The following is an 11,241-nucleotide window of genomic DNA, read 5'->3' as shown; positions in this document are numbered from 1 at the left end:
CTTCACTTGGATGTTTCATGTTCATTGTGAAGAATGATGTTTGTGCAGAGGTTTACACTAGAAAGCTGTGTTCACATTAATCTGCTGAGGGGGAAAGTTTTGCCTGTGTTTACCTTAAATCTTTTTCAGTTTCAGAAATGTTAATATGAGCATGACTTTGTGAAATCTCAACTAGTTTGGAGTCTATCCTGTTCCAAATAAGCAATTTGCAACCATGTGATGTGGAAACTCCAGTGCACACAATTATGTTTGTTTTTCAGAGAATGTTGTATGCTGTTCAGATTGTAGTCCCTTGAGGGGAAACTGTGATCTGTGATATTGGCTATATCAATAAAATTTACTTGACTTTTAAATGAATTTATCCTCACAATAGAACTATTTTTTGGAGGATAAACCATATCAGACTCAAATTAATATTAAATATTCCCTGTCTTAAAACATGCTGTATTTTAGACATCAGAACAAATGGAAGAAGGTTAGACAAGAAATAGCTTGTTAAGTACAAGTTCAAGGAGAATTTATCAAACTGGAAAAATGTTTTGATAACGTAAAATTGAATTTGTCCCCAATACGATATAATAATTATTCCTCTTCTAATTATTATTTTTTTTTGTCAAAACGTGTTGTTGTAGTACAGACCTGTAATGCCTACTTTGTAACTGCAGGTGAAACGGAAAGGTATGTTAAACTTTCATTGCAAGACTCCCTAACCTAACTACAGGCGCAGCACGCAAGTGTTCAGAGCTAGCTCCTCCCACTTCCTGTACACCTGCATATAAGCACACCTGTAGCTCAGCAGCACAGAGCCTCCTAGATTCTCCTGGATCCCACTGTGCCTCTAGCTGAAGAAAACCCTGGTGAGTTTTTTTAAAACAATTTTGTTTAGCAATTCCATGTATTAGAATTGATGATTTAAATGATTTTCAACAATTCAATCTTTTTCTTTTATGAAGTTTAATAGATGAGATTATGGAAAAAGCACATTAATCTTATTTTCTTGTTCACTTTCATTCAAAGTTGTCAACACAATTTGTCAGATAATGGCACGACGATTTTTAAAAAATGAAATGGAGGTCCATTTCCTGCTGAACAAAGTGTCTCCTTGTGTCACTGGAATTCACTAGGAATATTTGGCCGATCATTTTCCCAAGCTCTATCTTCCATCTGAACAAGGACCGTCTGTCTCCTGCTTGGTCCTTTGTAGTGTTGTGGGAACGGTGTTGCAAGGATCAAATGACAGGGAGACAGAGAGGTTCTCTTGGTCGCAAACACACAAAAGCAAGCATGCGCGAAACACTCACTCATTCACTGGCTTACACACTTACACACACACACACACACACACACACACACACACACACACACACAAAGATACACTGTCCGGTACAATGTTCAAACATCCAAACGCCAACCAGTCACACTTGAAGCCCAGGAGGGAATGTAAACACCTGTTGGCTTAATGTCAAATGAGGTTAAAAAGGTAGGGAATAAACAAAGTAACAGTAATAAATGTTCTTAGCATTATGAACTGAATATAAACAGAAACATACATTTTAATTATTTAGTAACATTTAAACCCATCTCTTGTAGTCTAAACCTTATAGGAAGGTTTCTATTTTTTGGAGCCACTTTTCATCTCCTCAGTTTTTTCCTTTATTTGTCTCTTCTTGAATGCGTCTTATTATCATAGTAACAGGCTACATGAGAGTGTCCTCAGTCCTGGTGAGAGGCTTGTCTTCCACCCGGGGTTGAGCTATACTCATTTGCATTTTGATTTCCCACTGACTTCTGTTGAAGTTGCATTTGAACGATGCAGAGATGGACAGACTGAAGTGGCTCTAACCCTAAAGTCAGTCATCTCTTCCATGCAGATGGTTAGTTTGAAAAACCATTAGCCAGCCGTAGGTATACTCCTTTCATCATCTTAAGGGGGCCTTCAGTGGGCTTGAATATAAGGCCCTACTTGTATTTAAGTTTGGCCAAATGCTAGAATAAAACTCATTTGCTTAAGAGCCACAGAAGAGCTTTTCTACAGACAGATCTCATGTAACAGTAGCTTTAAATGACTGCAATAGGTCAAACAGTCCGGCATTTGAAGTTATGCATTTTCCTTATGACATCTGTAATTTGAACATCTATCTACTCTCTCTTCAGAGAGATGAACCCTTAGGAGCCATGATGGATGTAACATGTGTGATTGTGCTCTTGTTCTGTTTTTCTCTTCATGTCTTGCCTTCATTTTGTCTTTACAAGTCTAATTCTCAGTGTCTATGTGTTGCTTTTTGTGTCCCCCTGCCTTACAGCCACCCATTATGGCCTCCAGCATGTCGGTGAGGAGTTACTCCATGAGCCGTCAGCCCTCCTTTTCCAGTCGTTCTCTGATGGAAACTGGGCGTGCACGCTCCCGTGCTTCGGTGTCTTTCGCCTCAGCCAGCCCGCTGGGCCGCTCAGCCTCTATCAGCCAGGACCTCAACGGGCCAATGAGCCTGCAACTTAACGGAGTGCATGGCAACAGCACCAACGACAAGGAAGCCATGCAGAGTCTCAACAGCCGTCTGGCCAACTACCTGGACAAGGTCTGACATATGAAACAGTATCACATTATTGGTCAGCAGCCAAATATGTGATGGGCTTATCTCTATTTGCACCATGCAGACAAGGAAATGACACTATTAGAAGCAAGCTGAAACATTTGATCATTTTTTTCCTACTTTCACTTCCTCCAGGTGCGTTCACTGGAGCGCTCCAATGCTGACCTTGAGATGAAGATCAAGCAGCTGATGATAGACCGCATTCCCAAAGGTCATGACCTTGATTCCATGATGGCCCAAGCTCATGCTGTCGAGCAAGAGGTAGGCATGAAAGAACATGCAACCATGCCAGGCATACAATATAAAGATCGGTCCACTTTAACAGCTGGATGGCAAGTTTTGAATTTTTGTGTCAATCTACAAAGCCCAAGGTTATGATGACTTGGCTTATTTTACATAGACAAAACATTCATGCAAATGTCGGCATGTGCTGTGTCTTTTAGCAGGAGCTGCGTCAGTAGATTCACCAGAGGCAGAATCTGAACCAGTACTTGATCTTTATGTTAACTTGTTCAAAACAAAGCCGGAGTGAAGTTAATGATTATTCCTGCATATTATGACCAAACAGAAGAAGTTACAGTTTAACGAAGTTGGAATGTATTACCTTATTGGACAAGGATTCAAATGTTCATGTGTCTTCTGTGCCATTAGGAACTGCGCTATAAAGTAGAAAGACTCTGCCTTTGCTATCAGCAAAGCAAATGCAGTACAAACATAATGTTTAAACATGGTAGACTTCAGTGTGAAGACTGACTTCAATGAGAGTCTATTGTAACATTGTTTCCCCGCATTACTATTTGTCAGGTGAGGAAGAAGACCTTGGAAAATGCTCGTCTCATGTTAGAGATTGATAATGCTAAACTGGCTGCTGATGACTTCAGAATCAAGTGAGTGATTAATGATTGCAGTATGAGGATTAAAAAACTGAAACATCTGCTTGTTATCTCGCTTTTTTTTTTTTACATGACTTATTGAGCCCTGTAGAGTTTAATCCATGTCTTTTCTTAAGGTCTCAGTAAGTCTGCTTCATGCAGTAGCAGCATTTATGATTCTACAGCATGGCAGAATTAAATGACTAATAAAGTGTTATATATATTTTAGTGTAATTCTTGATCAACTGAAAGTCCTAACTGAGATATTTAATTCAAATTCTGATAGTTATTGGAAAATCATCATATCATTTCCATGTAAAGTCTTCCTGAGCACATTTTGAGTATTTAGAATTTTTGAGTATTTAGAATTTTGAATGAATATTATGCAATGAGATGTCATGACATGTGTGTATCAATGTAACCTTATCAGCCACTTTCTACTGAAATCAAAAAGATTATAGAAGAAAGAATAAACTCCAGGTATTCTGTTTTTCTGCTTTTCTTTGCTATTTCTCTGACTGTGCTAGGTGGGAGACGGAGCTGGTGATGTGTCAGTCTGTGGAGCGGGACTGTGTTGCTCTGAAAAAGGCCAAGACTGACCATGAACAGATCATCGCCTCTCTGAGGGGAGACCTGGACAGCCTGAAAGAGGAGCTTTACTTCCTCAAGAAAAACCATGAGGAAGTAAGTCTGTCTGTACTCGCTTTCTTATCCCTTCTCCTTTTCTCTCCGCCCACATTAGTATGGTATGCAGGTCTTTTAATACACGTTTATCACATTTACTTTGTCTTCTCCATTACTCGACATTTGCTTCAGCTCACTTTCATTTTGGCCCTCTCTCTTATTCTCCAACCTGCCCTAACAAACAACAAGTTGTTTGATACCGGATTGACCCAATTTGGTGGACTCAAGAGGTCTTTTTAGACCCTAAGCTGACAGGAAAAAAACATGTAGGGTGGGGGAAACTCAGAGAGGCAGCCCTCTGGTTACTACAGACAAAAGGAGCAGGTAGATCTGGTTTCCCAAACGTAATCTTTCTGTCCAATCAGCTGATCCGAGGCGTCCGGACTACTGTTCTCTTGGGGGATGAGAAACTAAGATAAACTTACCCCCTCTCATCAAAGGAAGGGTCGATCTCTTACTTACTGAAAGTAGATGTGACTATGACTGTGCAGATCCAAGTAATTTAAGATATTGGATGCCGCTTACAGAACACTACAATAATGGGTTAGGGGTAGGGTTAGGGTTGTGGTGCAAAGAAAGCTGAAGTTCCAGACCATCATACACATTGCAGATATTGAGAATGAATTTCATCAAATGAGACTGGATTACTATGGCTTTTGTGAATCCTGGAATACATCACATGTATCATCTTACCTTTGCTTCTTTGTCTTATTTGACTACATGTTTCCAGTGTGAGGAAAGTGGTTAGATGGTGGTTTGGTCTTTTAAACTGGCTCATTTAGAATTCTAAATGCCTCTTTGTCTGCCCTCCTCTTTGAAATCTATGTCAGTCCTTTATGTTGAAAATATAGACTTTCCTCCTACTAAAATAGAAAAGTAGCATCTCTGGGGCTTAGTTCGGAAACTGGATCACACTGTTTTATCTCATTCTTCCCCTTCCCACGCGTGGATCCAATCATTGTGCATAAAATAAAGTATATTATTGCACTTTGTTGTCCACCAAAGGCTGGAAAATTATGTATAAATATAAATCAAGCACATCACAATGAAACAAATCGCATGTGACATAACACAATGTCGCAGAGAGGAGAGAGTGAAAGTGATACGGTGAGCACCAAGTAAATTATAGAGTTTAATGTGTGTGTGTGGGTGTGCATGTGAGTTGAAAAGCCAGGGGTAAGGTGAGCTCTGCCCCATCAACTATTGATGGAGAACATCTAAATTATGAAGCTGCCCTCACATCCTTTCTGCCACCCTGCAGTGTAGGATTCACAAAACAGTTCTTGGTTCCATATGTCGCCTGTTCACACAGTCGGTACAACTTTAAGTCAAGTGTATTTAGAGACGACACAATGCAACCATAATGTTCTTTTCATTCAAAAATAAACATAGAAGTATTAAGTACTTCTTCCCCTGCAGGAACTGGAGCAGATGAAGTCTCGTATTGCCAAAGATGAGGTGAATGTGGAGGTGGACTCTGGTCCCAGCGGGCCGGAGCTGGGCACCATTCTGTCTGATCTGCGTTCCCAGTATGAGGGGATTGTCAAGAAGAACAAGGAACAAGCAGAGCTGTGGTACCGCAAGAAGGTGTGGGGAGAAACTGCTATGTCTTTCCTTAATGAACTTATTCATTGAAATAGTGACAATTATTTTCATTAGCAATTCACCTGCTGATATTTATTTTAATTAATTGTTTAGTGTGTGTATGTCCAAAAATAGGGAAAAATATGCCCATCACAACTACCAAAAGGCCAAGGAAGCCAAGAATATTTGGCAAGTGTTTGTTTTGTTTTTAATCGAAACGGTTTCTGAATTCTTTTGTCGATCGACTATTTGTCAGTAACACCTTACAGTCTAATCCACAATGTATCTATGTTTATGTACAATGGCCTACATAAAGTTAAAAATAAATATTATAATCAAGGAGAAATAGTGGACTAAGTGAGGGCAAACACACAATCGTTAAATTCATCTTGCATGTATTTAATGTGAGTGTCCGTTCCTGTTATCATTTTGTGTCCTGTCCAGCTGGAGATGGTGCAGAACGAGGTGAAGGAGAGCAACGAGGCTCTGAGAGGAGCTCAGAGCGAGCTGATCGAGAGGCAGCGCTTCCTGCAGACCCTGGAGGTGGAGCTGGAGGGTCTGCACAAACAGGTGAGCTCTGACAAGTAGACCAAAACATATCCTATGAACCAACATGCACGAGAGGAGGATTTTATTCTACGCACAGTACGATAAAATTTGATGAAGGAGATCTTTTTAGTGAAAGTGGTGTCTCCAAGTCCACATACAAAGGAAATATGTGACTTCATATACCATTTGGCTCCATAAGAATGAAAAAGATTGATGTTCACAATAGAAAACTGAAGAATATGCTACCTGACATGATTGTGTTTTGGTTTAAAAATACCCATGCAAGTCATATTTCAACATTTGGAGCTGTGCAAACAAACTCTAATGCGCATAAATCTGTGCAAACACTACAACCATGATTTTAAAACATGGTTATGAGTATTACCTTTTTACAAAGCCATGATAAGTTATGGTATTGTTTAAAAGAAATACCAGTTGTATAAGGGATTTGTCGAATGACAACTCGTAATATCCTTACAGAGGGTTCAGATTCAGTCTCAGTTAGACCAGTTTTTTTACTCCTCCACACTGCTGTATCACCGTCTGGGAAAATCATTTTATTTTTCCTCTCTTGTAATCCTGTGTTGACAGTAAACATGTTCTCCCATGGAGAAAAGTTAGGCAAGGACATAGCAAATATGGTTGCTTAACTGTGGGCCATGCGGGTGAGTATCGGTGGTGCGATGGAAAATCTTGTCTGAGCAGGGAATGTTTGTTTTTGTCTTCCAAGGCCTTTTCAGTTCGTAAGTATTCGTTGATAATGTTTTAGAAGGGATTTCATAATCAGGAAACAGTGAAGTTTGATTTCTACTGACAAACAACTTTTGAGGAAATGTGAGGAGGCTGAACTTTGAATATCAGCCAACCTGAAGCATAACATTAGTGCACACTGGTTGCCATACAGTCAGTACGGACACTGTAGATGGGTAAAGGTATGGAATTACAGAATTATGAAGCATTTTGGGAAATTTTTTGAATTGGACAATGCTCATTCAGTTCAGTCCTTTAAAAGCACACAATGGTAATATTAGACCCAGGTATGCGGATATGGCAGGTCATCTCTCTTATTATTTTCCCTTTCTCTCCTCAGATAGCAGCGCTGGAAGGTAACCTGGGTGAGACGGGTCAAAAATACTCTGCTGAGATGGAGCGGCTGCAGGCCACCCTGAACCAGCTTGAGGACGACCTCTCCCAGCTCAGACTGGACATGCAACGCACCAAGACCGAGTACGAGCAGCTCCTCCGCATCAAGCAGAACCTAGAAATGGAGATCGCCACCTATAGGCGCCTGCTGGAGGGAGAGGAAATGTGAGTTCTCGTCAGAAAATAGGAGGAATAAAAAAGGAATTAATGCAAATGTTTAAATTCTGGTTTATTACAACATGAGTCTTATTTTTATAGTTTTGGCCATAATTCCTATCAGTTATAATAACTTTGTACTCATTAAGTTAATTGCTGAGCTCTTAACACAGCAGTATCACTAAAATTATGTCTGACAAGCACAAGCACACAAGCAGTTAGAAGATCATACAGGTTTTAAACAAATCCCCACGCAGCGGAAGGCCCTGGTTTTTCCACATTCATGTGAATACGTCATTACAACACAATACTTCGTTGTGGCTATGTGACTGTGTTCCCAAATATCAGCTATTACTTTGGTGAGAATGCTGTTTTCATAATCGATAGAAGTGATGGGCAAAACTATGAAAATAAGATTAAGAAGTTGTCACAAACTGAAATAAGTTTAACAATGTATAGTAGTTGTATAGTGCTATTTCTCAAGACACATCAACCAAAGTGGACTTAAATTAGAGTTGATGATAAAATTAATACCACGGTCATATCTGTCTGCTACAGGCACCTGTCTGTTAGCTCAGCTTAGCATATAGGCTGTAAGCAGGGAGAACAGGTTGCTTGGCTCTATCCATAGATAACAAATGTACAGATTAAACAACTGTGAGTTTCTGAGGTGCTGGAAGGTAGGTTTTGTTACCTTTGGACAGAGCCAGGTTAGCTGTTTCCCCCTGTTTCCAGTCTTTATGCTAAGCTAAGCTAACCAGCTGCTGGTTCAAGCCTCATATTAACTGTTACAGATATGAGAGTGGTATCGATCTTCTCATCTGACTCTTGGCAAGAAAGCACATTTGACAAAATGCGGAACTATTACTTTAATTACATCTGTTCATGTTGTTTTTAGGTCAATTCAAAGCTAATTCCAACATGTTTCCTTTCTGTCCCTCAGAGTCAAGGAAGTTCCTCCTCCACCAAAAAGTGAGTACTTTGCTTTTGATTTTAACCGATTAAAAGAAAGCAAAGTCACCGCTACAGAACAACAGAATGACATCCAAGCACCGTATTATACAATAGTTTATTAGCACGGCAGAGAGTTAATTCATATTAAATGCATTTTATCACAATCTGGAAACATCAGGGAGGTAAAGCATGTCTCATGCTGTAATGACAGAGGAGATAAGTTGAGCAGCTGCGAATGTTCATTTAACATCTGTTGCATAATAGACATTCCTTATATGGATCAGATGTGAATTTGAGAAAGCATTGTAGTGAGGCTGAAAGACAGATGCAGACATATATTCTGTTGCACACACCCAGGTGGCCCAGTACTAATGATTGTTTTATTAACCTTAAAACAATGCAAACACCGTTAACAGCTCAGCTCCTACAGCAACAAATGTGGGTGTGAAACCATTTATCCCGATGTGGTAACTGCATCTTAATCTGACTGACTCACCCTGCTGGACTGACAAAGTGTTTTGAAAACGGTTCATCTTTGTCTCGCATCATTAGAAGAGTAAAGACAACACAGAGTCATAAACCATGATGTCTCTAAGAGTCCTTCGTGAGACAGCAAAGCTGAATAGTTAAAGCGGTTTGTCCTTCACCCGAAGCTGTCAAGACATGTCGTCTCATTTAGTACAGTACATAGACATACACATGACATTAACCAATATATATATATATATATATCTATATCTATATCTATATATATAAACTAAATTACAAAGGAATATAAGATTAAATTGACTCATCTCATATGTTATTTGACATTTTGTCTCACTTCAAATTGTTTTATGTTCTTCTCTTCTCTTCTCATCGCATGTCATCTAACTTCTCTTCCATCTCATCTTGAATCATCTCTTCTTATTGTAGCTTACCTTCTCACCTGTGTAAATCTCATGTGATCCCGTTTAAACTCATTTCATCTTTGCTCAACTCATTAATCTATAATCATTTCACCACATCTTATTCCAAATAATTACTTTTTTCTCTTCCCTTATTTCCTCTTCCATTTCATCTCATCGCATTTAATCTCATCTCATTCTGTGCAGAGGAGCCTGATGTTCGCACCAGGAAGATTGTGAAGGTGGTGACTCAGACGATGGTCAACGGCAAAGTGGTGGATGAATCCAGTGAGGTGGAGCAGATCGAGGAGACCAAGAAATAAAAAGGGGAAGGAGGAAGTGAAGATAAAAGTTAAAAGAGAGATATAAAGAAGAAGAAAAATATTAGTGTCCTATATAACACATGTGGAGCATCATTTATTCTTGCAACAGAAAAAACATTGTTTTGAATAGAGAATTTTTGGTGGGCATCACTCGACTGCGAATGTTTTGTGTTTTCAGAGAAATGTTTTCCCACAGTTCACCTATAAGTTACACTTTGATCAATTGTTTTTGGAGAAAATGCCACAAACATATGCTTTAGTTATGCGTGCTTATACTAATTTTGAATACAGATGTGTGTGTGTGTGTGTGTGTGTGTGTGTGTGTACGTGTGTGTTTGAGTGAGAGCAACTGACTAACCATCTTCATACTGTTATACTAATATAAAGCTATAGTTAAACAAGATATTTATTTCTTAGTGTGGAAAAGTTTACCTTAGTAAATGTAATACATACTTTAATCCTTTTACAAGAATATCTTTTTCAACTGTTTTTGTGCTGTTTTTGTGTTTGTACTCTGTCTAAATAAAGTTTCTTTAATCCATTTTTACCTTTTATGCTGAAACCAACAAATGCCAATGTACATTGTCCCCAGTGGGCTCAGTTCTTGGGCTGTTGAGATGTTGCATCTACCTACTGTTTTTTGCTGTAGATCTAGTTGCATAAAAAATTCTCTTGACTTTAGCTCAAGCAAAGGCTGTTTAACAAGACCAAGAGTTTACATCCATCAGTGGTGTTGTGAGGCTGTACTTAGACACAGCAGTGCTTTAAGCTAAATGCAAACTTCAGCATGTAAACATGCTCACAATGACAATGCTGATGTTTAGCAGGTATAATGCTTACTGTGTTCACCATCTCAATTTAGTGTGTTAACATTTCCTTATTAGCACAATTATAGTACAGATGAGGGTGATGGGAATGGCATTAGTCTGGCAGGTTTGGTCATAAACCGAAGTACTGGACCAATTGAAATTTTGACCTGATGAAAAGTCAGGAGAACACCAAAGTCACTCAGTATAGGATTAATACTCTGGGGAACATGTATGTCGGTTTGAGTTTAGAACAGCAATCAGACTGTAAAGTGAGAAATGTGGTTGTGGTTACAGGGAGTGATCAGTGTGTCTCAAGTACAAGTGTTAGTACAACAATTGAGAAAAACTGTAATATAAAAGTTGTTGATGAATTGGTTTCCATTTTTACTGAAACCTTTACTTATTTACAATATACATTTTGAATTTGGAGTGCTGCTGAAATCTAAATAAGTTATGCAAAAGTGTAGGTAAGATAACACACTGTTATTTATTTATCTTCTGAATGCTTGTGATGTTTAGCAATATAAGACTGTGTGTGTGAAAAAAGGAATGTGGGGACTTTGAGTTTGTTATTGAAAAAAAAACCTTCTGTACTTATCATGCTTTGTTGCTTCACATAACCTGATGATGGGTGTATCATTAGAATTCAAACTTTCAATGATAAAACAAATCATCTCTGTCCAAACTTG

At 38.9% G+C, this 11,241-nt stretch overlaps 1 protein-coding gene across 1 annotated transcript; it reads left to right on the top strand.

Annotated features, from left to right (window-relative positions):
• The first annotated feature begins 727 nt into the window (after positions 1-727).
• On the top strand, positions 728-10,268 carry si:ch211-243g18.2 (uncharacterized protein LOC559906 homolog). Its single transcript, XM_046067098.1, has 10 exons — positions 728-857; positions 2,304-2,576; positions 2,727-2,852; positions 3,396-3,478; positions 3,991-4,147; positions 5,567-5,734; positions 6,176-6,301; positions 7,371-7,588; positions 8,523-8,551; positions 9,628-10,268. The coding sequence occupies exons 2-10, from the start codon at positions 2,313-2,315 to the stop codon at positions 9,741-9,743; spliced, it is 1,287 nt and encodes a 428-aa protein (XP_045923054.1). The 5' UTR covers positions 728-857; positions 2,304-2,312; the 3' UTR covers positions 9,744-10,268.
• The last annotated feature ends 973 nt before the right edge of the window (positions 10,269-11,241 follow it).

Source organism: Micropterus dolomieu, linkage group LG13, assembly GCF_021292245.1.
Source record: "Micropterus dolomieu isolate WLL.071019.BEF.003 ecotype Adirondacks linkage group LG13, ASM2129224v1, whole genome shotgun sequence".
Classification (NCBI taxonomy): domain Eukaryota; kingdom Metazoa; phylum Chordata; class Actinopteri; order Centrarchiformes; family Centrarchidae; genus Micropterus; species Micropterus dolomieu.
This window is presented reverse-complemented; position numbering and strand designations above follow the sequence as displayed.

Excerpts from the sequence above, each read along its gene's own strand:
- si:ch211-243g18.2 (XM_046067098.1), top strand. The coding sequence starts at position 2,313 with ATGGCCTCCAGCATGTCGGTGAGGAGTTACTCCATGAGCCGTCAGCCC. Across the intron at positions 7,589-8,522 it reads CTGCTGGAGGGAGAGGAAAT|AGTCAAGGAAGTTCCTCCTC; the intron begins GTGAGTTCTCGT and ends TCTGTCCCTCAG. Across the intron at positions 8,552-9,627 it reads AGTTCCTCCTCCACCAAAAA|AGGAGCCTGATGTTCGCACC; the intron begins GTGAGTACTTTG and ends CATTCTGTGCAG.